The sequence below is a fragment of the Silurus aristotelis genome (assembly GCF_946808225.1).
Source record: "Silurus aristotelis genome assembly, chromosome: 20".
NCBI classification, from domain to species: domain Eukaryota; kingdom Metazoa; phylum Chordata; class Actinopteri; order Siluriformes; family Siluridae; genus Silurus; species Silurus aristotelis.
The window spans coordinates 10,898,646-10,925,076 of NC_139593.1; the positions used below are offsets into that span (position 1 = coordinate 10,898,646).

A 26,431-nucleotide genomic window follows, 5' to 3' on the forward strand; every position below is an offset into this window, starting at 1 on the left:
CACACACACACCTACAAACGTAAAACATTATATATAATTAAAAAACACACACACACACACACACACACACACACACACACACACACACCTACAAACGTAAAACATTATATATAATTAGATAACACACACACACACACACACACACACACACACACACACACACACACACATACCTACATACATGTATAAAACATTATATATCATTATATAATAACAATCTTGGGCTTTACCTTATGGCGAAGAAGAAACTTCATTTCTGCAGAGAGACTTTTTATTAAATCCTGCTCTATGGATATGATCTGAGATAAAATATCTACAAAACGGGCTAATAAACTTTCCCTGGCTCTTTCAGACACAGGTATGGACCCTTTGTAATTGTCGGTGTTTCTAATCCTCCTGTTTGAATGAAGTTCGTGTAAAAGTTTCAGAGCATCAGTCTGATACTCCAGAGAGCTCATCCTACCTGTCTCTGTCTCTGTCTGTCTGTCTCATACACCTGTCCAACGTGAAATCCTTCCAAACTTTCTTTTGGTTCTTTGTTAGTTTTACCAGACTTGAGCCGAGACTTTTGCAAAGCAGGAGTCAGCTGATCTTGTCCAAGTGCTGTGTTGTGTTCTTTAACTTCCTCCCGTGTGTTTATTGAAGAAGGCGCGCGCCTCATGGAGGAGAAACTGATCCAAGCAGCTGCTGTGTTTTAGTGCGCTATCGGCGTTTTAAGTCACGTGACCGGAACTGACAGTCTGCAACTGCATTTGCCCTAATTCAGCAAAAAAACATGAACAAACTGGGGTAAAGTTGCAAGAACAACTTTAGAAGAAAAATTGTGTTTGAGGGGGGAAAAAAAAGTCTAATCTAAACAGTGAATGTGAATATAAAGACTCACTTAAGGGAACATGGTAAAAAAATATAGCTTATATCACAATCCTCATTTTACTTTCACATTACACGTTTGCTTATAGACTCTAAAAAACAGAGTCAACAGTAAATATATACAAAAAAAAGGATGAATTATTACCTTCTAATGAGCGACTTATTCCTGTAACAATGGCTTTGTTGTAACTAAAAGAAAAGAAAATTTGTATCTTGCAACTTTTCACAAGATCAATCAATACATTACAACCAGGAACCTGAAGATGTGATGTGCAAATGCAGATGTATGAATCACTGTAGCCTTACAGACGTCATTTAACACGTACAAAATGTAAATGAACATGTACAGCGGATATAAAGTCTGTACTCACACCTTGTAAATAAATCAGACCAGATCTTTTTCCACTTGTGAATGTGATGGGTCAAGTTTGATTGCAGGGACATGCCTCATTATGAAAGAGTATATTATAATATAATATTAAATATAATATAATAAGCACCATGAAACCCTGCAATTTCACCTTTTTTTATATCTATGTAAAAGAAGGAAATTGATACGGATTTCCAATGAGCTATGTGTCATTGTAAAAATCAGTGTTTTCATTCATGTTAGCTGAGCTCCATGTCGAATGCCAGCTGCTCACTTACTTACAGTAAAATGGAAAAAAAAAAAAAAAAAAACCTGCTACAGCTGGATTAAACTCAGTTTGGAACATATAGTCAAAAAAACCAAATATAATAGCATCCAGATTCAAAAATAAATGAGATGACACAGCTCCCATCACTATTACTGAATTCTTTAATTGATGTGGTACATAACAAAAAAGTGGGGAAATGCTGTTATTTTTTATTACCATATTAATTTATTATTTCTACACAGTCTCCATCCACAAAGCAGACCATCCATACTTCTCAAGAAGGGTGTAATCACATATTTGAAATCTCTGTTCGAAACACTCCTTGCGCTTTACCTCCTCCACACAAACCTCAAACTGAGGCCATGTTCTTAGGGCATATGTTTTTTGGTAAAACAGCAGTCTTCAGGTGAAAATGTCATGTGGAACACGATGTAATTCTACTGAATAAAACATCAGTGCTTTTTAAAAAAAAAAAAAAAAACTTAAGGAGATATATAATCCCAGTCTTGATACACCATATGCTAGCTCATGTGTCGAGTGATGAACATAACTATAGAAACAAATGACTGGTCTTTTGGGGCCGGATATCCTAGATTACGCAAGAGAAAGTGTTACAACTGTTTAGATTGGGGAAAAAAAAGGACAAACTTCAATCCTTAATGGTACAATTGTATGTCTCATTATTCATTTTTTTTTTGTATCATGCAGAATTTGCATAATTAAAGCAAACACATTTCCAAAAATCATAAAACAACACATTATACATAAAATTCCTGCATGAGCAAAATCTACCATTTTGTGGTAAATCTATATATATATATTTTTAAATAAACTCAAAAGAAAAGCTGTACTTTTATAAAGCCCAAATTGACCTTGGTGGAATAAAAGTTGATCTCTATGCGCAGGTGAGATAATTGTAGAACAAAAGAAAAATCCAGTGTAAATCTGTTTAACAAAACTGATCACTATTTACTCACCAAACTTTGAAGCCATGTGTCCTATAATACAGCCCCTGCCTGCCAATGAATATATAGTATTTAGTCAAACACTAATGAACCTTTTACTGAACTCTATAAGAACTTTTGAAAATTTTTTGAAAAACAGAAGGTAATTGAGTAAAAATTTTACTTTCTTCCATCAAACCATTAATTGTTCATTAATATTGCTAAATTCTGTTAGGAAATATATTGTAGAACGCCCAGGATGAACACTAACACTAAAAAAAAAAACTAATAAAAATAACCCCCCAAAAACCTGTGATGAATCTTAATTGCATTTGTACAAAGCCATTTGTCACAGTGAGTGAGTAAACTACAGTAAGTGACCACCTTGGTTCATTTGTCCCTTATCCAACTTCACATTTTTGTGAATTAAGATAGAAACTGAGTCTAAAATGTAGGAAAATGATCTGTATCACTATTTTAACCACCCAAACCATTTTCAACATTTTAACACTCAAATCCAATCCTTTGTTTAGTCACATTTCCTCAGGCGGTCCTTGTCATCAAGTGGTTTTAACAGAAGTGGATTTGACATGAAATGGAAACTGAATACTCAGTCACCTGAAATGTGATAATTTAAAGAACTCATAAGGCATCAGACTGATTCACTTTTCATTTGTAGCTATCTTCTGGACCCTGTGTTTTAATTTCAAACCCTGCAGTTATTCTAACCACAATCAAGGACTCATTCCAGAGTTTTCAGACTACGATGCAGTGGCTTGTTTGTCGCCGGTGCTTCGCTGTCCTCAGACAAACACACTCAGTATTAAAAAAAAAATAATCATTTCAGGTTTTAGTAAGAAATATTTGAGTTACGCTTTTGCCCAAAACATAGACTAGATCATGTCATATCATTTCACAGCTTGAGTTATAAAAGCTGGACAGAGTAAGAGCTGCAGAGCCTTGCACAAGGATAATATAATAGTTACAGATCGGAAGTGGGCAGTACCAAGCTATGGGGTGGAAAAGGAAACATTCCACATTACATGGCTCTGTAGAAACCTTGAAGGAAACTGGTCCTGAACTAGTGAGAGAATAAGCTACTGTAAGCAGAAGAGGACGGAGATGCCACGCCCACCTCTCAGCCAACTTTGGTCCAGGCTGCCGAGGGAAATGATAATCTCAAATGCTTCACACTTTGCTCTTTTTAATGATCATAATTAATAATTATTACTCTAGTTTATAAACTTATAATTATCTACATTCCCCAACCCACCCCTCACATGCTTTAATGCCATGTTGGCATTTAAATTTTTTTTTTTCCCCTCCAACTTGGATGTTTTTTTTTTTTTTCTTTGTTAAAAAGGAGGACGACTGCACAGGCGGGCAATTTCATGCCCTAGCAGTGAAAGTGAGCGAAACAGTGGCCGCGGGCAGTCAGACCAGCTGAAAGTTCTAGTTTTCTTTCTTGGATTCAACATTTCCATAACTGGAGCCGGTTTTCTTCACCTCGGTCACGCCGATGAGACGCCGCACAGCTACAGAGGCTGGAAAACACACAGAAACCAATATTACTGAACTTATTAAGATATGCTTAGTGTGACGTGTGTATGAAATGTATGTGCTATTTTGAACAGTATGCATATTCGTTAGGAAGGGCATCCAGCGTAAAAACATGCCAAATCTAACATGCGGATCATGAATACGGAGGAGCCGCTGTGGCGACCCCTAATGGGAGAAGCCGAAAGAACGTTTTTATGCTAATGTATAAAGGTTTTAGCATATAGCAGACATTGTCGAATTGCAGATTTACATACTCAATGAGGATTTTTTTTCCCATGCAAAAAAACATTTGATTTCATTTGTGGCCATGGAAAAGAAATTTATCTTTAAAATTGTACTTAATCTGAATACAAAAAACTGAAATGCATGTTTACTTGTGAGAACACAATCATTTTTTGGGTTTGCAAACGTACAAATGCCCCCAGATTATATTTAACTACACGATCGCAAGACGACCAAAATATTTAAGTACTTACTACTACAAAAAATATTAAATGATTTTATATATGAATACTGACCAATGATGAGGAAGATCATGAAGCTGATGATGAGAAGCGGTGAGCCACTGACAAAGACGTCCCAGGCGAAGTTAATGAGTGGAGAGAGCAGCAGTGTCGCCCAGAAAAGAAAGTTCAGCAGCGTCCATAACCGCCGTTTGGGCTTAATAGTTGGTCCGGGAAAACATCCCTCCTTGAAATAGTACTCTTGCAATTCATCCTGTTAAGCAATATGGATATACACATAATGTGGAGAGACATAAACAAAGTCAGTCATATCATTTGGTAGTTTTGGTAGAACATTTTTCAACACCATACCATCGTCAAGGGCTTCATTTATTGCAGGAACATGGTAATAATTAAATTAGTGGATACAAATATAACAACATAAACAAGCTAACAAAATTAAGTAGGAGACATTTTAAATAATAGAAAGAGACTTGAGGTTTCATATTGAACAAGTATCAATAGGGGCTGCTGATAAATATTCTAAACTTCCTTTTGGTGGTAACTTTATTGAAAACCTCTTTAAAAGGCTTTACTGAATAGGAATATTTCATTAATAGTGACAAACCAGATCATATTGATGCATTTCCATAGTAATTATTATTATTAGAGGTCGACCAATTCATCGGTTTTGCCGATTCTTTGGCCCTGATACTCGATTGCTGGAACTATCGGCAAAAATCCACACTGATAGTTTTTCCGGGTTACATCCATTGCTGGAGCGGCTAAGAAAATCTGCTGTCGTTAGGAGAGCGGACTCCAGAGGCGAATCACTGGTGTTTGTTTTGAAATGTGAGACTGCGCACTGTACAGAGAGCGTACAGTGCACGGAGCGCGATATATTTTATCATTTAAAATTTGTAAATTGTATAATGTTTATATATTTTTCAAATTTAAGTTTTACATTTTATTAAAAGTGAGTGCACATGTTAAAAAATAAATAAAAGAGGGGGGATGGGTGGGGGGGTGAATCTCTCTCAATAAATTTTAGATTTGATTTAATTTTTCCCCCCAAATGATCTTATTTAACTATAAATGCAACGCTAATACAGAGTGTTCCGTTGGCTTTCTAAAACATGTTTTGTCTGAAACAGATGTCTATCTTTGGCTTCCTGTTTTCATTGTTTGTTTCCTCTTCCTTCAAGTTAAAGGAAGTTGAAGGTTGTGTGTCAACCAGTCAAAAACAAATCGAAATTATCTACTGAATATTTGAATCAATCAATCAAATAACTGCAATATCAACTCAAATACATTCTCAAGCACTTTAAAGCTTAAATGAAACCAAATAAAATATCTCCGATTTAATCTGACTATTGTAATAATCATTTTGTACGCATATAGGTGCATCTCAATAAATTTGAATGTTGTGGAAAAGTTAATTTATTTCAGTAATTTGACTCAAATTGTGAAACTCATGTATTAAATAAATTCAATGCACACAGACTGAAGTATTTTGAGTCTTTGGTTCTTTTAATTGCTATGATTTTGGCTCACATTTAACAAAAACCCACCAATTCACAATCTAAAAAAAAAAAAAAATATCATGACATGCCAATCAGCTAATCAACTCAAAAGACCTGCAAAGGTTTCCTGAGCCTTCAAAATGGTCTCTCAGTTTGGTTCAATCATGGGGCTGATCTGACAGTTATCCAGAAGACAATCATTGACACCCTTCACAAAGAGGGGAGGCCACAAACATTCATTGCCAAAGAAGCTGCTGTTTACAGAGTGCTGTATCCAAGCATGTTAACAGAAAGTTGAGTGGAAGGAAAAAGTGTGGAAAAAAAAAGATGCACAGCCAACTGAGAGAACCGCAGCCTTGTCAAGCAAAATCGATTTCAGAATTTGAGCGAACTTCACAAGGAATGGACTGAGGCTGGGGTCAAGGCATCAAGAGCCACCACACACAGACGTGTCAAGGAACTTTGGTACAGTAGTCGTATTCCTCTTGTTAAGCCACATTTGAACCACAGACAATGTCAGAGGTGTCTTATCTGGGCTGAAGAGAAGAAGAACTGGACTGTTCCCCAGTGGTCCAAAGTCCTCTTTTCAGATAAGAGCAAATTTTGTATTTGATTCGGAGTCCTAGAGTCTGGAGGAAGGGTGGAGAAGCTCATAGCCCAAGTTGCTTGAAGTCCAGTGTTAAGTTTCCACAGTCTTTGATGATTTGGGGTGCAGTGTCATCTGCTGGTGTTGGTCCACTGTGTTTTTTGAAAAGCAAAGTCACTGCACCCATTTACCAAGAAATTGCACTTCATGCTTCGTTCTGCTGACCAGCTTTTTAAAGATACTGATTTCATTTTCCAGCAGGATTTGGCACCTGCCCACACTCCCAAAAGCACCCAAAGATGGTTATATGACCATTGTGTTGGTGTGCTTGACTGGCCTGCAAACTCACCAGACCTGAACCCCATAGAGAATCTCTGTGGTATTGTCAAGATGAAAATGAGAAACAAGAGACCAAAAAGTGCAGATGAGCTGAAGGCCACTGTCAAAGAAACCTGGGCTTCCATACCACCTCAGCAGTGCCACAGACTGATCACCTCCAGGCCACGCCGACTTGAGGCAGTAATTAAAGAAAAAGGAGCCCCTACCAAGTATTGAGTACATATACAGTAAATGAACATACTTCCACAATGGCAACAATTCACAAAAAAATTTTTTTCATTGGTCTTAAGAAGTATTAAAAATTTTTGAGATAGTGAAATGGTGGGGTTTTGTTAAATGTGAGGCAAAATCACCAGAATTAAAAAAAACCAAAGACAAACTACTTTAGTCTGTGTTCACTAAATTTATTTAATACATGAGTTTCACGATTTGAGTTGAATTACTGAAATAAATGAACTTTTCCACGACATTCAAATTTATTGAGCGGCACCTGTATATGTAGATATATGGTGCATCATGTAGTGTGTAATCCTGTTTATTTTACACATTTAATCATTATATAGATGTATCTACATGCTTCTCAGTAGCAAGTCGAAGAAGAATTAAGTGTACATTAACAACAGCTGGATTTAAGACTGTGAATAATGAATTCATGATGATGATTTAAAACACATGCGGAAACTTAAAAAGAATCTGACCTTCTCCTGATAGAGCTTGTGAAGCCAGTTAGCACACTCTTTTTCATCATCAGGGATCTCCTCAACTGGGAAACGCCTGTTAGGCAAAACACAGTAAGCAAGTCAGAGCAGCACACCACTAGAGGGCAGTGTTAATAAAGGAAAGAGGATTAAGCTCAAGTACAGTGAAGGTCAAATTTCGTTACCAGGAAATTGCTAAGTATGTCTGTTCTAAAAAACGTATCGATTTTTGTAGGGTTCAAATGACGTGTTTTTGGCCTAAAATTATTTTCTACGTTAATTATACACTGGATCCTGTACACATGTTTGTAGAGCACAAACATCCCTATATATAAATGCTCATAAAAAAGACATTTAGAAAACATGATCCCCTGAAATTACTTGATCCTTTGCCAGTGGCACACATTCCAGTCATGAATGCCAAAAAAAAGAGGCAACAGTCAGGAGATATTTTTATCTTTGTGCTCAGGTAGCAAGTGTTTGTCTGGGTTAATGTGCTCCCTTGGTTGTTTAATGGAAACTGTTAGTTGCTTGCACAGAGTTTGCTATGAGTCAATAATATGCGTTAGGGCAAGATGCTACTAGTCTGTTTATGCTGTAATTAACTACTGTTTCTCTTTAAACTAATTTAACCACACTTACTAGCCATTTTATTATCAGGTTGAATGCTTTAAGAAATACTCAAATCAAACATTAGAATGAGGAAATACATAATGTAGGATGATGCATATGCCTGGATCAGGTATAAATGTTGGTGCTAGAAGGGCTGGTTTTAAGTATTTCAAAAATGGAAGATCTCGACGATTACTGACATTCTCACAATTCGCTCCTAAACTTTGGAATAGTCATCCTGACATCACATTAAAATCTTGTGCTGCAGTACATCTGATCAACTTGTTGAGCTATTTTATGAGTTGCTCAGTAGCTCCTAGATTTATAACCACAAATGACTGTATAAGACTGTAGAAAGCACATTACTTATCATCTTACACTCCAGTGCTCAAGTTAGTTCTCACTCTCCAGTGTTCTGTATTGTTTAAAAATTTATAAATCACACTCTTGATGTCACCCAAATGAGGATGGGTTTCCCTTTTGAGTCTGGTTCCTCTCAAGGTTTCTTCCTCATGACATCTAGAGTGTTTTTCCTTGCCACAGTCACTATGGCTGCTCATCAGGGATAAATACACATCATTCACCTTAACTCTTAAATTCTGTAAAGTTGCTTTGAGACAAAGTGCTATAGAAATAAACTTGACTGACTTTACAGAAAATTGTGGTAAAAACACAACATCCAGTTTTGGGCACTTCTGCAGGTGAAAGAATTTGCTGATAGAAATGTCAGAGTAAATTGGTCAGACTGGTTCGATTAGACTATAACCACTATTTCCAACCACGGTAAACAGAAAACCTGCCAAAATGTAACGGCTACAACAACAAAAACCCACATCAGGTTCCACTCATAAAAAAAAAAAAAAAAAAAAAAAACAGATTTTTGAGGTTATCCTGGGCACTGACTCACTGAAACTACAGAGCTGCATATTAAAACTTCACCTGGCACTTTTTTGGTGGCTTTTTTGTGTATTTGTGTAAAGATGTAGCATTTAAATGATCAGTATTAAAAGTACTTTGAACACGATGCAAACACATTTAAGAAAATTACGTTTAATGCATTTGGCAGATCCACTTATCCAAAGCGATTCACATTTATCCAAATCATACAACTGAGCAGCTATGGGGTTAAGGGTCTCGCTCAGTGGCCAAGGAGTGGCAGCTTGGTGTGACTGGATCCAAAGTCCAGTGCCTTAACCACTAAGCTACCATCTCCCCACAATTTTAATTAGTGCACAATGGTCACTGTTTAACTTTTGCTAAAATATTTCAGAAAAAATGAATCTTATGTAAGCACTTGTACAAAAGTGGATATAAAACGTGGAAAAGAAAAGAAAAGAAAAAAAAAATCACAATAACCAGTCTAAAAGTAATTACAGCAGAAAAAACTTGTAAAAAATTGTACAGTGCCAGGGTTGGGAACATTTGTTGGGATTGTTTCTAAAGTTCACACTCACCGAATTCTCATGTCTGCTCTGTATTTTTTGCCGTTGATGATGCCCAGCAGCGTGGGGTTCTCCTTGTCTTTAAAATTCAGTGTGACATCGTATATGGCTTTGACTGAAAAGGAAGCCCATGACAATATTCATCTTAATGTCAGTACAGGATTAAAATTCGAATACATATAGGAGACACAGCCCTATGTCACAGACCTGTTCCCTTCAGGCATTGCAGTGTGGTGGTGAAGCCTTTGGTGCGTGGCAGTAGGTGGTATTTGAGTTTGGGGAGACCTTTACTCTCAGCCACCTGCATGCTGATCTGGTGTTTTTGCTCTGTAAATCGTGTTCCCTCACAGTACAGCAGGAACTGTAGAAATGCACATCACACACAATGATATGATATAATCTCTGCTTAGACTCAAAAAGCAGTATAAAAGCTTGCTAATCCCCTCTTTTAGCAGTTACAGAGTGAAGACGTATTAATGTGTATAGCTATAGTCATATCTACTAAACTATTATTGATCCCATGAGGGAAATTATCGCGTTACAGCAGCAGCAGGTTACACAATTAAAAAATAATTAAATAACTAACTTGCATAAATACAATATTGCAAATGATGCTACATAAAAAAAAATAAACATTAATACAGGTTATAACCTGCATTATAATCTAAAATGCTTTATCTACACCATACATGTGCAGATAGTTAATACACTTACAAACAGACACCCTTGATTTTATACTAATATACTTATGTTGTAAGATAGGTGGATAATCTTTCACCCTAAAGAAGAAAAACTCTTATTTTTCCTAGATTTATACATCTACAATTAAAATTGGGAAAATAATCACTCTTTCAAGTCAACAATTAGACAAGACTGAAATTGTCAGTTCCACCATGCCTTCATTTTGTACTCTAGTTTGATGGAACGTTTTATTCAGAAGATCTGATTCACTGCCTACCAAATGCTCAAACCAAAAATATCTCTCAGCTAATCATGTTTATAAAAAGGGTCCTCAAGCCTATGCGCATCAAACCAAGCTTGCTGTCAAATCTAAAAATAAACACTTCAAGTAGTTATATTTTTATCAGACTAATAAACAATTATCCACTCCAGTAAACATATCAAAAGAGGAAAAAAAAAAACTATATTCATTAGACTAGATATTTTTTAACCCAACACTTAGTGAGACGGTATGTCAATCATTATTACGATTATCTGATGGGCGATGGCACATGCACACTGGTCGACAATTTGCATTTCCTGCTTCACTGTACAAGTATATACAAGTTCCTCTATATATATTTTATACCTTTTATAATATTTTCTTTTTTCTCATAAACTACAATATTTCACTCACTTCCTCAGTTAAATGCTCTCCCCATTGTGCAATACCACTTTTTATTTATTTATTTATTTATTTATTTATTAATCTTCTGTCACAAAAAACTTCCTCTTCCAGACTACCTTTAGTTATGTATTAGAATGGGGGAGGAATTTGGAGTTAACGAACACATTTTGAGTTCGATAATTAATGTGCAGGAAGTCAGTGCATCTCTGGCATATTGATGAACTGATGTGTTTGTGGGTGTTATGTGGCTTTAAGCCAGCCAGTACAAGTAAGCAAATATTTGGTTAAAAGACTTTTAGACTTCTGCTTATGACATGGTGGTATAGAAAGTATAACTCTGTTCAAAAAGGACTTGTTTATACATGGGGAAATTTGGCATTGAAATTATCACCTGACATTTTGGTCTCAATTGAATCAGTTCAAGTGATTTTATAAACTGAGCGATGCGAAGTCTGTAAAAGACCTGTAGAAATAACGAACTAATAAAATAACCTGTAAAATAACTCTAGGAAATTGATATTCCAGCTTTAATGACATGTCAATTATCGCTTCATATAGTGTGAGTGTGTGAGAAAGAGATTACTATTTTCTACAGTAATGATGCATTGTAGTTTTACATCTCCTGCAGAAGAATAAATGCAGGACAATTAAATATAAAAAATATTTACAAGAACTCATCAGCAGGCTGCAGAGGCTTTAAGGAAGTAACTTCATACCGCATTGTACGTATGTACAGTACGGACTTGAGCATCTACAATCCACGTGCAGCTATAATAACGGTCAAAGCAATCAGTCTGCACTAAAGATACCTGGTGTGAGTAATATACATGAAAGTTTTATGCGGTTTGTCTAATTTCACTTTCTCTCTCACTCACTCACACTTACATACAGTGAGGAAAATAAGTATTTGAACACTCTGCTATTTTGCAAGTTCTCCCACTTAGAAATCATGGAGGGGTCTGAAATTGTCATCGTAGGTGCATGTCCACTGTAAGAGTCATAATCTAAAAAAAAAAAAAATCCAGAAATCACAATGTAGATTTTTTAACTATTTATTTGTATGATACAGCTGCAAATAAGTATTTGAACATCTGAGAAAGTCAATGTTAATATTTGGTACAGGAGCCTTTGTTTGCAATTACAGAGGTCAAATGTTCCCTGTAGTTTTTCACCAGGTTTGTACACACTGTAAGAGGGATTTTGGCCCACTACTCCACACAGATCTTCTCTAGATCAGTCAGGTTTCTGGCCTGTCTCTGAGAAACACGGAGTTTGAGCTCCCTCCAAAGATTCTCTATTGGGTTTTGGTCTGGAGACTGGCTAGGCCACGCCAGAACCTTGATATGCTTCTTACAGAGCCACTCCTTGGTTATCCTGGCTGTGTGCTTCGGGTCATTGTCATGTTGGAAGACCCAGCCTCGACCCATCTTCAATGCTCTAACTGAGGGAAGGAGGTTGTTCCCCAAAATCTCGAATACATGGCCCAGTCATCCTCTCCTTAATACAGTGCAGTCGCCCTGTCCCATGTGCAGAAAAACACCCCCAAAGCATGATGCTACCACCCCCATGCTTCACAGTAGGGATGGTGTTCTTGGGATGGTACTCATCATTCTTCTTCCTCCAAACACGTTTAGTGGAATTATGACCCAAAAGTTCTATTTTGGTCTCATCTGACCACATGACTTTCTCCCATGACTCCTCTGGATCATCCAAATGGTCATTGGCAAACTTAAGACGTGCCTGGACATGTGCTGGTTTAAGCAGTTGAACCTTCCGTGCCATGCATGATTTCAAACTATGACGTCTTAGTGTATTACCAACAGTAACCTTGGAAACGGTGGTCCCAGCTCTTTTCAGGTCATTGACCAGCTCCTCCCCTGTAGTTCTGGGCTGATTTCTCACCTTCCTTAGGATCATTGAGACCCCACGAGGTGAGATCTTGCATGGAGCCCCAGTCCGAGGGAGATTGGCAGTCATGTTTAGCTTCTTCCATTTTCTAATGGTTGCTCCAACAGTGGACCTTTTTTCACCAAGCTGCTTGGCAATTTCCCCGTAGCCCTTTCCAGCCTTGTGGAGGTGTACAATTTTGTCTCTAGTGTCTTTGGACAGCTCTTTGGTCTTGGCCATGTTAGTAGTTGGATTCTTACTGATTGTATGAGGTGGACAGGTGTCTTTATGCAGCTAACGACCTCAAACAGGTGCATCTAATTTAGGATAATAAATGTAGTGGAGGTGGACATTTTAAAGGCAGACTAACAGGTCTTTGAGGGTCAGAATTCTAGCTGATAGACAGGTGTTCAAATACTTATTTGCAGCTGTATCATACAAATAAATAGTTTAAAAATCATATATTGTGATTTCTGGATGTCTCTCACAGTGGACATGCACCTACGATGACAATTTCAGACCCCTCCATGATTTCTAAGTGGGAGAACTTGCAAAATAGCAGGGTGTTCAAATACTTATTTTCCTCACTGTACATACACACATATATATAAGCAATCATCATGATGTAAACAATATATACATGTATATATTCTTTACATCATGCCGATCGCATACAATTTGGGAAATTTCCACACACGTTCTCCTGCATTACTCACCAGATATACTGTATGTTTGGAAAATGTATCCAGTTAGGATAGTACTGATGTCACTATGTAAATGTGCAGCACTTTCTGATATTAGACGAGTAGGCAAGAGTGACCGTTTTTTTCTTTTAATATAATTCTCAACAATACCACCTGGTGTGGTTTCAGGCAATTGAGATTATAGCCTAATTTCTTGAGCACACTCACCCACATGTACTCAGGATAATCCTTGAGCTGGTTGAGCCCCCTAAATACCGTCTCCTTGTCCTCCTCCCACTTTCTCTTGCAGAAAACAATCTCCAGGAAGTACCAGGTCCAGCCAATCAAGGGAACTTTCAGCAGCTCCTGTTTCGCCAGCACCTTGGAACTCTGAGAAAAATGGAAAGAACATTTGTCTATTTTTGATTTTACATTTTTTGCTTTCCAGAATTTCTATGTTAAGATTTTATAAAGAAAGACTGTTCAAAACCCCAATCATGTTAGCTTCAACACAAAAAATAAATAAAAAAATGAATACTTTTTCAAAATCATTTCCTTGAAGTCCATCATCAGTGCACGTCTTAATGTGATCTCAGTAATCAGCGAATTACTTGGCCCTTGAAGAAGGTGTAATAACGAAATGAACTAGGTGTGTTGACGTTAGGGAACACTTCCAACTGTGCAGTGTAGGGGGTTCCTTCACAACTGTGGAGTTAAGAACTCCTGACCCTCATCAAATGCATTATTAAGCTATATTAAAGACAATACACAGGGTGTCAACAAATAACAACTAATCAGGCCCATTATCTAATTTCTGTAGGTTAACTGGGGCCCAATACATTGATCATCATATATCATATATCATGATTAACTTTTTTGTGTATGTGGTGCATGTTCTTGGCGTACTCACCCCTAGCACACCGTATCTCTCACACATGGTCCAGCCGCACAGGAAATCGATTTCGTAGTTGTGGTTGAGGATGATGATGACGTGCTCTTTTCCAAACATATCCACTGTAGCTTGGTCAGTATAGAGTGTGCATTCCGTTCCTGACCACCACTCTAAAAGCATCACCAATTCTGACAGGGAGAGAGAAAAATCCATTAGTGTTTACTCCTAAATAGTCTTCAGTGCTGTAGATGAAGTATGCATCATTTTTTTAATGTTTCAACTATTCTCACACACCGTTTTAATATTTATAAATAATTTCCCATGTTTGTGGGTTTAGAATATATACGCACAATTTCTGTATTACTATAAGACTATATGTATTATAATATATACACTATATGACCTATGCATTAGTGCAGAGAAATACTGCTAATAAGAGCATGTGAAATATTTAGATTTAGCACAAATAGGAGGTACAGTATTATAATTATTTGTTGTTGTTTTTTTTTTGTTTAAGAAAGCTTATCAGAAAGTTTCACACGACATCTGGTTGAGGGTGTGCATTAGCATATGGTACAACCACAGCAAATGTTTTTTTTTTTTTTTTTTTTTTGCTTTCATACTTTCACATATGAAGCTTGCAGGAATGAAACTGGCAGAGACCATGTCTACTTCTAGGAACAGCATTCATTCATCTGTAGCAACTGATGACCAGACTCATACTGAATAAAATTAAGCTAATCATTATATATTTTGGAAAGTACAGCCTGCAGTGTTAAGGGGGGAAAGCATGCCGTGTATGCTGTAATTCATTAAATCAAATAAAATTTTATTTGTCACACACACACACACACACACACACACACACACAGAGTACGACATCCAGTGAAATGCTTTGTACGACTGTCCAACATTTAAGCATTAAAAAAGGAATAGAATTTAAGGATAAAAAAATTAAGTAGACAAATAAAAAGTATAAACTATATACTTTATATCCAATGATGTCATCACAGCGAAAAAAATACGATAAAGAAGTCATGTGCGTTTTGTTTTTGTTGCACACACACACACACACACACACACACACACACACACAATACTTACGACTCCATAGCGAATAGGACATGCGAGTGTTGATCTTGCGGTAGAGCTGTTTGTTAATTGGCCAAAGCACGCAGGTACACAGCTGAATGAAGTTAATAATGAGGCCGCTGACCACGAATACGAAGCCGATGAGGAGCTGCAAGATGAACTGGCTCTTCAGCCAGGCCAACACACCCATGACGGACAAGCCCTTGCCTCACACACACATACACGCACACCTGTGGCGAGAGAGAGAGCATGTGTTTGTAGCAGAGTCAACTGCCAACACTAGACATTTAAATGCAATGCAAAAAAACGCATTCATATCTCCCAAACTTTATGTAAATAAGCAAATGACGAATCACTGCATATCGTGGCTGTGATTGAATTTGCATGGCACTGTGAAAAAGACCCAAGTATTTCTGAACCATGCCTCAGCACAATTTAGGTACTTCTTTGAATAACCATGTTATTTTATACATTGTGAGATTTACCCACCAAAAATCACAGAATGCACTGCAAAAAAAGTCTGAAGCAATGAGATCCTAGTTTCATACCCATAATGCAACAACGGTCATTTAACCTTCTTCCCTTTAATGAGGGAAACCTGAAATCGGCCTTACCCTCTAAACATTGACGTATGATAGGCTAGCTAACTAATTGAAAATGTAGGCAACATTTTTACACAAAATCAAATAAGTACCCTTTCCGCTAGTTAGGGATCACTCCAAAGACACACCAGAAAACACCTGAGCAAGAGGAGGAGCTTTCTGAATGAACAAGCAAGTAAAGATGCATCCTTATTCTAACCGGTTAAATGCAGGTAGTCTGCTTTCATATGCGAGTGTACAAATTGTGAACTAGTTGATTTCAAGACAGTGTATTTTAAAAATGCAAAAGCAATGCATTGTGTCCTTAATAATGGCAAACTGTGATCGAGTTCCTGGTCATGAGCTAAAGTTCATAGATTCAAGGAAGCACAATGCTGTCAGTGCATAATTAGGTATAAGCTGTGCAGTGTTCAAAATGAGGAAGTGCAAGTTATTTGTGTTGTGTAAAAACATTCTCTCTCTTCAGGGAACTTGTGGTATAGAGAAATACAAAACGTATACAAAACTTACCACAAGGGGTTCTTCCTCCTTACAGTCCTCGTTTACACGGCCCGTCACTCAACACCACAGACCTGTAGGAGAAAGCGAGAGATCTCAGTGTGACCTACATATCCCACAGCACCTTTTCGTATGCACCAATCCCATGCTTACACAAGGACACAAACCTTGATTAACACATGTATAGCTCCAGATAGATCCCTGCCCATTGTCTATTTTTACCTTGTAGCTGTGGCGGCATGCCCCGACAACTCCACATCTATAATAGCGTTTCGGTTTGAATTAACATGGCAGTGAATTTGGCTTTTAACTCAGTACTTTTCTTCTTTAAAAAGACAAAACGATTCTAGAGTGCCGTATTACTTGTACAACTTGCTTATCAAACTAGAATATCCACAAGGACTTTGGTAAAGGGGAGCCTCAAGCTATAGCTCTCCCTCTCTCACTCTCCCACACACACTTTCTCTCTAGGTGAAAGTTCATGCAGCTCATATAAATTCTCAGGTGCCTCTCTTTCCAGTGCTCTTTCAGACATGCTGCTTTCCCTTGCAAATATTGCATATTGTACACTCCTCAAGGTCATGCTCTCTATTTTACATCGTTTGCTTTAGCTTATTTTCAGTCGAAGCACATTACTTGCATAGCATCACATAGTTTCGTTCTCATCTTTGTGAACAATACACCAAAATAGTTTGACTGCAAGTAATCCCAAAGCCTAAGATTTAAAAAAATAATATAAAAAAAAAAAAAAAAAAAAAAAAAAAAAAAAAAAAAACTTTTACCTACTTATTTCCTTCTTTTGCCATGGTTACACCACCAAATTCCACTGTGTGAAGAAACGAAGACAGTCTAGTCATGCCTGATAAATGGATATTGCCCTACTTTTTTGAGTTGCGAAGCCAAATATCAATGCGGTGTTGATGTCCAACCAACTCTAACCAACATTATGTATAATTTTGTAAAAAGCAAAAATATGGTCTCCAAATTTTATACGTAATATAAAGCTTGCAGACAAATGGCTAATTACCAAACCAGCAAGGACGTGTTCTTAAACCTGAACACAAATCATTACTTAGACAAAGAAAATAGAGAAAGGGAAGGTTGGGGGGGAAAGAGAGGACGCTGAACTCACTAGTATTGCCAGAGTGCTACTGTTACAGTCTGCAAATTCCGAAGAACTGCCTACGTGTGTGTGTGTGTGTGTTTTGGCGAGAGAGAATCAAAATTAAATTATTATTATTATATATATATATATATATATATATATAAACATCTAAGTAAAGACAAATTGAGGCCCAACAAGAGAAAAAATATTAATTGTATACAAATTATTCTTAAATAAATGCATGGATATTAGATCACTGCATTCCAATCCCTTCATCGATTGATTTTTCTGCCTTGAAAATATATTCATCACACTAACTCGCTCAAGAATTTGATAAAGTTTTATTTGGACATTAAGATCAATGAAAAATGAAATAAATTTTCATATTGGTCAGTCTTGAACAGGTTCACACTTAACCACACCCACTTTTCACTCAAGTGATAGGTAAAGTTAAATCAATTGGTCTATGTGAAAGGAATATGTTTATATGTACAGAACAAAATAATGAGTGCAGAATATTTGAGACAAATTTGAATATTAATATGCACCTATACAATCTAAATAAAAGAAGATTTTGTGTCTAAACAAGCACAATCGGATTTCTTTATAACTTCTTGATATATAAACTAATGCAGATGTTTTTCAAACCATCAAAGAACCTAACAAAAAAAAGGAAAAAAGATCTGAACTTTTTAGAGTATGCACCATAAATGGGGCAGAAAAACCAATGGCTTGAATGTAATCTTGAACCTTTGTTACAACATTTTTTGTTATATTGTTAAATGATGCATGATATTTTTCCTACTTAGAACATCACCAGCCATAAAATGTGAAATGCTGCACAAGGTAGGGCATTCATTAAAATGTAATGGACCATGAGTTTCCTCATAACACTGCTGTGTAACTATCACTATTGACCATTAAAGGCTTATTATGAGCAAAGCATTATGAATCACCTACCTCAGACGAAGGACTTTTACAAATTTTTTACAAATCCCTTTTGAATGCAAGTAGTCAAACACCAGGTAACCAGCTCTTTCAACACCATTACAAGTACTTAACTAGATACCAACTAGTATGCGGTTTTGCACCTTGTGTGTTGTAACTGCGATATCACATTTCAACCGAGGAACTCTGCCCACCTTAAGCCACACACGGATATGACTGGCCAAAGGCCATCCAGAAAACTGAAGAGTAATCTTATATAGATTACAAATTATTTTTATTATTTATTTATATTTTTAAAAACATATAAAATATATGAATATAACATAAAAAATAATATACATACATACATTTATATATATATATATATATATATATATATATATATATATATATATATATATATATATATATATATATATAAAAATTTATATATAGAATTTTTACTAATACAGCAAGCTTGCATAAATACAAAAACTACCATATTTAAACAGCACTTACCAGTAGGCATAGTAGGCCACTGCCATGACCACTAACGCACCACAGATCCCTGTAAAGATCATAACAGTCCCCTGGTTCAACATCTTCACCTTGAGTTTGTACCCACAATTCCGTGTAAAAAACAATAGTAGAACTGGGAAACGTTTGGCTGTCAAAAAAGATTTATCTCAGATTTTCTTTCCAGAGAAAGTCCACAAAGTCCGAGGAAAACGAGGGCCCTCCACTACCTGCCTGGCTAACATTTCATGCTAATGTTAATCCCAAAGTATGAGATTATGATGATGGCAGCAAGAACAAATTGAGATCCCATAAACTCGAGGAGGCGCCACATAACCCTGCGTCAGCACAAACCGAGGAGATTGAGATCTTCAGGGCTGCGAGTCAATTAAGAATGCTCATGAGCCATCACCACCAAATGCTAATTATCACCCACACATACACTAAGGTAGCAATTTGTTAGCCAAAGATAACTGTTTCATTAAAAGTTGACTTGACAAAGGGGATGTCTTTTTCAAAAAGACAGAAACACTGTGCCGCCACGTTGCTAATCTGCTCTGGATTAGATTAGCGGTGATTAGTGCTCCAGAGCAGCACCCCGGATAAATCACATTTCATTAGCATCAAACCTAAACAAGGCTAGAACTTCATAGGCGCTCTTCCTGGAAGATGATGGTGTCAATCAAGAAGGTTGCAGGTACCATAACAAGTAAAATAAAACACTTGTGTTCAATAAAAAGTAGCACAGTAATCAGGCATTGTCATTAATAACCTTCTATCAATGCTTTAAACTGATTAGTTAAGTTTCACACACTCAAGTCAGCATCTTCAGAAACCAGAACCTCCAGAAACCAACCTCTTGGTTTCAAAAAGAGTGAAGGTTCTTCAGAATAAGCTTTTTTCTAAAAGAAGAGCATATGCTAAAGAGCATAGAGAAGAAACTCTAACTCTAGTGTGAAACTTAAAACAAGGGCTGCTACAACTTATCTATAAAATTGATAATAACCGATAATTAAATTAATTGTCAACGAATGCTGTTATCGATTAGTAGGGCTGCTGAAGTTATGGGTTAGCATGGCGGTAAGATAACACCGCTGCTTGCAAAATGCAGGTCAACCGGACCTGGAAAAAACTGTGCGACCCAAGTCATCCAAGGCATAGGAGCATTTTATTATTAAACGCAACAAAGAAGACTGTAACCTACAAGTTATGCAAAGATGAGCTGAATATCAGCATGGAAAGATAAACTGTATATTCATCATGTGTAAATGGTATAGTTTAATGAAGTGCTAGCGTGTAAACTGTTTAACTTCAGGACAGTCGCACTGGATCTGTTTTGTTGAACAAACACTAACTCTAACGGCAGCAGTAAACTATTGCATTTTAGTCACTCCTGTGGGTTTCATCGAATGCTTATGCATTTGTACACCAATGCATATTTTTTTCCTATTTTTTTAATAAGCCTGTTAGCTTACTGTGTTTTTCAGGTCTATTCTCTTTTTATAGCATTTGTCTACTACAACAGTTAAATTTATCTGTTTTCAAACAGGATTTACTGCAGCTTTACTACATTCAAATGCTTGTTTTCAATCTTGGTATATTTAATTTATGCATATATCATTAGATATTCTAGACAACTGAACAAACTGTCTGTGTCAACTTGACAACTTCAATTATCATACAAATGAATACAAATGTTAATTTACACAAATTGCTTTACCTTGCATACTCAAATGCTTTAAAAAATAAAAAGCAGCCACAATTATCAAAATTAAATATTAATTTTGCCTCCCCCCACCCCCAAGTATATTTGTATACATAAACACCTTGAATTAAAAAAATATATATAAAAAAATCTGATTAATAATCATTAAAAAAAATCATTCAATTAATCGATCATCAAAAAGATCATTAGTTGCAACCAAACTTTGAACATAATTTAAACTCCCAGTCTTAAAATTTCCTCGTACTAATAAACAGACTCTATATAAAAATGCTCTTTTGTCTACAACTGCAGTGTGTGAGGATATCAGAGAGACGGGCCATGCTATTCAGAAACCATGACAGAAATTCAGAGACTTGTGATAATGAAGTGTCTGTGAAACCTGATAAACTCTTGATGGGATAAATTAATTTTCATTGTATTCTGTATTTTGTCCTGTAGTCCTGATCTGTCAGAAGAAAACAGCTCTGAGACACACAAAAGGCTTATTGTGTTTCCAGTTTACCTTGTATCATAATGCCTGGAACAGCGAGTACATACATTCAAGCTGGACTCGTTACGAACAAAGTGCTAAATCCAAGCGTGTTTATGACACTGGAAATGAGGACAAGTGCAAAATTATTTAGGGTGCTTTTTGGACATAGTGAAAGTGACTCATGACATTGCTTTTCATTACTGTCTAACAACTCAGGTTGCTTAAGGGCTTTTTCAAACACATTAGTACCCGTCTTCATTTTTCCTATTATGCTTAAAGTATATTTATATCTACTACAAAACAAGACTCTCAGCCAGGGTGTATGAAAAAACCTGATCCGCTTGTTACCAGAAAGTGTTAATTTAAAGAAACTCAGTTTTATAAGCAACATATAAAGATCAAATCTCAAAAATGTAACCATTCCAGACCCGACCAGGGAACCTTTCGGGACCTGAGAGCCTCTTGAACAATAAGTGTACTGTAATAGGGTTAGCTTTTATTACCTCAGGAGCTAATAAGGATTATCACGGACGTTTAGGTCATGTTTCTGAGACCATGTGGCTGTTCAAAGGTCTGTGCACCTGATTATTCAGGAAACAAATCCATAAAAACAAAAGACAAACTCACTCAGGGAACCTTAAGACTGCAGTTAATATGTTATGAACTTGACTCATAAAATAAATATTAGGTACATTTAAGGAACATTTACACTCAATATAATATTTATGAGCCATTAGAGCATTTTAGTCTTAAAATCTTTTCCTCAAATACACACCCTTTTGTTAAACAATAGATTTAAAACATTTAATAGAAACAGATCTCTTTTGCACAAGCACCCAAATTATTATTTTCTTTTAGGTTCTGATTAGAAATTAGATTTGAGATTTTTTTTCCTCTCTCTTTATTTTATTATAATATATATTATATATTAATTCTAATATCTCTTAATTGAAGTAAAACTTTACAAGCTCCCATCACAAAATAATGAAAACCATAAGAGTCACAATGGTGGCTTCCTTTAAGACGCGTTTTGTGAAACGTGTTGTGTCAGGCAACATTGCGCACGTTCGACTCGTAAAATGTGTCAGTGGGTCAGATCAGATGATGTGTATAATTCAGACGAGCAGTGAACCAGTGTTACAGACTGGAATCTCCCAAACACCAGTACTTGGTAACAGATTGGCAGATTCCCAATTAAAACAACCAATTACAGTTGATCTCCTGATCTTCACCTTCGTAAAAAAATAAAACTGTTTAATGTCACAAACCCCAGGAGATCTGCACCTTTATCTGTAAGCCACCGAGTGGGATAAAAACCATGCATGTGTTACACTGGAAGGGATTGGAGAAAAAAGTCAGGATGCTTAGTAAAATTGTGATGTCAGTGGATTAAGTGAAGCATATGAAGCTGTATAGCAGACAATGACACAGTTTTCTACTTCATACAGACCTCTACAGAAAATCCAGCCGGAATTTTCAATGTATTATCTTCAGTGGTACAAAAGACTGCTTCTAATAATAATAATTGAATAATAATTATATAATATATTAATTAAAACTGAGTATTTTTGTTTATTTGTCTATTCAAAGAGAAGTCTGTTCTCTCTTTCCTCCTCTGCACAAACACAAATCTTCAAATTTCATCCTAAAACTCCTAGATCACCACATTGAACATCTATGGAAAATTTTAAGCAAGGGTTAAAAAAAGCAATTATTGAAAGCAGGCTATTCTTGATTACGTCTGAAACCAAGTAATTTTCTTCTATGAAGTTCCTCTAACATCCTACCATGTCATCAGAGGAGCACTTTCTAACTTCTTACATAAATAATATAAATAGTTGGAACCACAATTCAAATCACAAAGATTACTGAATAAACACTTAATAAATATAATATAATTAAGGGGAAGTGATCGCTCAGTGTTTAAAGTTCTGGGTAACTGATTCGACGGTCAGAGATACAAATCCCAGCACCACCAACCTGCCACCGCATGGTCCTTGAACAAGGCCCTTAACTCTCTCTATGCTCCAGGGGCCCTAACCCCAGTTTCCAAACACTACTTGGATATGTGAAGAAAGAATTTGACTCTGCTGTAATGTACATGTAACAAATAAATTCATCTACTATGAACTTTCTACTGTTCCAAAAGTGTGCTTAATAAACCTACCATGTATTGTGTAAGTAGCTGGGATAAGATGTTAGACTTGTGATCGGAAACGTTTATGGGTTCAAATCCCAGCACCACCAAGTCGCCACCGCTGGGCCCTTAAACAAGGCCCTTAACCCTTAATTGGTCAGCTGTAGAAGTAACGCCGGAAAAGGATGTCTGTGAATTGGCATAAATATAAATATCATATGAAGAAAACTTATTTACAAATAAACTCATTTTGTACCATTTCTATTCATGCATTATTTTTTGAGGTATTGATTTTTTTTATTGCTTATTGAAATGAACCAAACTATAGACCATGAAGTCAACCCATAAAGCAAGGGGTCGTTTCGTAACCACGCCCATTATATGCGTAACCACGCCCCTTCGGCTCTCTGCACTATAGTAACCTGGCCATCGCGCGACATTGAGTAAGCGAGGTCGGCGTGATGGAGCGGCCACGCTGAGCTCGTGCACACGCCGAAAACACCCATAACAACAGGGTAAACATGTGCTTCACGGTGCCACCTCGCATCTGATAGTGACAGTGACACGTTATTCAGCATTATAACTCATCTGTAGGTGCTGTAAGTCAGCTGGCTAAGCGACTGCAGCAGCTAGTCGAGCTTGAGCACTCAGCCCAGGCGTTACTAAGCATCTATGAAGCAGCAGGAAAAGCCTACAGAGCAACACATCAGCAAAAACATTATTACCTGGAGCTCATCAGGCCAAGTGGTTCAGCTTCCGGCAACTCAAATAAATTTGAATGATATGATCGAGTTTCCGTGATGTTCACCATCACTCTCTGAAATGCCTCGACCCCTCCATGCACATGTAATATATTTATAATGCATATTATAATTTAATTACCCGTCTCCCGAAGCGCACACGTTCTCATATCAGGTGCCGACAAAAACCGCGATTTCTCTTCCAATTCCTGCCCAATAACACCCCCAACCCGAGCAGGACTGTCAGCTGGGTGCTCGGATGATCGCTCACTCTTTGTCCGTTAGCGGTAGATAACTCGTCACCATCGCATTTCTCGAACATGTTTTATTACACACCCGTATTCAGCCTATTTCCGCTTTCTTAAAACTGATTGGACGGTTGTTTACAGCCGTCCAATCAGATCAGGGGTAAAATCAATTATAGCAAATTGCTGTACGCGGAAGGCGGGGTTTGTAATACTTTGGGTGGAAATAAAACACAAGAGGAAATCTTAACTTCCTGTCCGACAATGCAATCGTTTGAGTGGAAATCTTAACGCTACATACACAGTTCCGCCTTGTACACTTAGAAGCGTACTTAATTTCTTCACTTTCTACTCAGCTGTGTTTTTTAATTTGTTTGTTTTAACTGCTAATTTTAGTAAAAGTTTTTATAGGTTACAGGTGCAAGAGTCGATTTTTATTATTCTTTACTTACATACAATTTTTTTTTAACTTACATATAACATGAACTATATATAAAACCTAAAAACAATAACAACAAAAACCTAACAAAAGTATTAAACCTGTGCTTAGCAAACGTGTATTGATTTAATTCTTGCCAAAACGTTACATATTTAAAATCTGTGAGAGATAGTAATTTTTAGTTCTCACCCAATTGGCATCTAACTACCAAATATCAATACCTAAAATCATCTTTTCCTCCACCAGAATGAATAAATGAAAGTAACGAGTGAGAAATGTAAGGATGAGTATAATTTCTAGGGTTCTCACTTTTAGTTAGGAAGCCTTTTAATCCAGGCTATGAGTGTAAATGTGTTTTATTTCTTCTCTGAAAGGCTCTCAGTAATATAGTTAGATTGGTGCCCAGTCCAGCCCCAGGGCCAAATTAAGATCTTGGACAGATGGTAATTGCCTCGTGGCTTCTCTATTTGAAATGTAATACAGAAGACCTGCTCTCCAACATTTTTTTTTCTCCTGATGGTGGCAGCAACATGAACTGGAAGAGTTCTTTTTCCCTGTCTGTCTAAACCTGCAAATGTAATTTCTTTATTCAAAACTACAGATATTTAACAATAAGAAGGGGCTATTTTATAGCCACTATATTTCAAAAGAGCTGGAAACAAAAATACGCATTTATATATATTTAGTATTTTGCAATATCCATAAGTATTTTTTGGGACCCACTGGTATTTTTATGTGTTCATATGTGGCCCAGTTAAAATCTTTGACATTGCTGTCAAAAATGTTTTAGAGAAACATTCTCCGATTAGGAATTAAGACAAAGAGCATGTATAGGAACAGTGACACCAGTATGAGTTATGGGCTACATTAACCAGGTACTGTATTTATTTAATTCCTTTGGTTTCCCTTAGGGTCCTCACATTCTCCCCCACCCTTTTGTATAGGATAAATAGTGCACTATCTATGTCTGCCATATGGTCTCTTGGAACTCACACACACATAAACTTGATTCCCAACAGTCAAGATGTTACTCGTGTCAATCCGTATGTCCTGACCATATCAGGTTTCTTTTAATCTATTTTAATGGCATGTGCATGGTTGTAGCTCTCAAAATAGGTTCTCATTTTAATGATATATTTATATTTAATGTCCTAATAGCAGTAAAGATCACTACCAGCTATTATTATAATAATTGAAGAAACAGTATTACCAGTATAAATGTTGATCTTTATCATAGGTGTGTACATTAAACCCAAAAGTACTCCAAAAGTTTACGTCTAACTGCACGTGGTCCCAGTAAAAGTACTTCTGTCTAATCCGAGTTAAGTAGAAGGAAGTTATCAAACATCCACTGTCTAATGTCCTTTACACACTCCTCAACATTGTTAAACCGATCTCTCTCATTTGGCTTTGCTGAAACATACAACTGTGTATCATCAGCAAAACAATGGAAACTAATACCATGTT

The 26,431-nt window shown here is 36.6% G+C and overlaps 2 protein-coding genes across 7 annotated transcripts in view; both read right to left on the reverse strand.

Annotated features, from left to right (window-relative positions):
* The window catches only part of setd4 (SET domain containing 4), a 493,820-nt gene that overhangs the window by 307,878 nt on the left and 159,511 nt on the right, over positions 1–26,431 (reverse strand). The gene's annotated exons all lie outside the window — the stretch shown is intronic.
* agpat3 (1-acylglycerol-3-phosphate O-acyltransferase 3) lies at positions 1,652–24,629 on the reverse strand. 6 transcript variants are annotated; one of them, XM_083521912.1, is made up of 11 exons: positions 24,266–24,484; positions 19,209–19,257; positions 16,670–16,731; positions 15,570–15,787; positions 14,484–14,653; positions 13,802–13,963; positions 9,863–10,016; positions 9,668–9,770; positions 7,602–7,677; positions 4,531–4,729; positions 1,652–3,996 (listed from the first exon to the last, which is right to left on the reverse strand). In XM_083521912.1, the coding sequence occupies exons 4-11, from the start codon at positions 15,745–15,747 to the stop codon at positions 3,905–3,907; spliced, it is 1,134 nt and encodes a 377-aa protein (XP_083378038.1). In that variant the 5' UTR covers positions 15,748–15,787; positions 16,670–16,731; positions 19,209–19,257; positions 24,266–24,484; the 3' UTR covers positions 1,652–3,904. The 6 variants fall into 6 exon arrangements, with proteins under 6 accessions (XP_083378038.1, XP_083378034.1, XP_083378037.1 ...); XM_083521908.1 differs by lacking the exon at positions 19,209–19,257 and having other exon boundaries at positions 24,423–24,629; XM_083521911.1 differs by lacking the exon at positions 24,266–24,484 and having other exon boundaries at positions 19,209–19,269.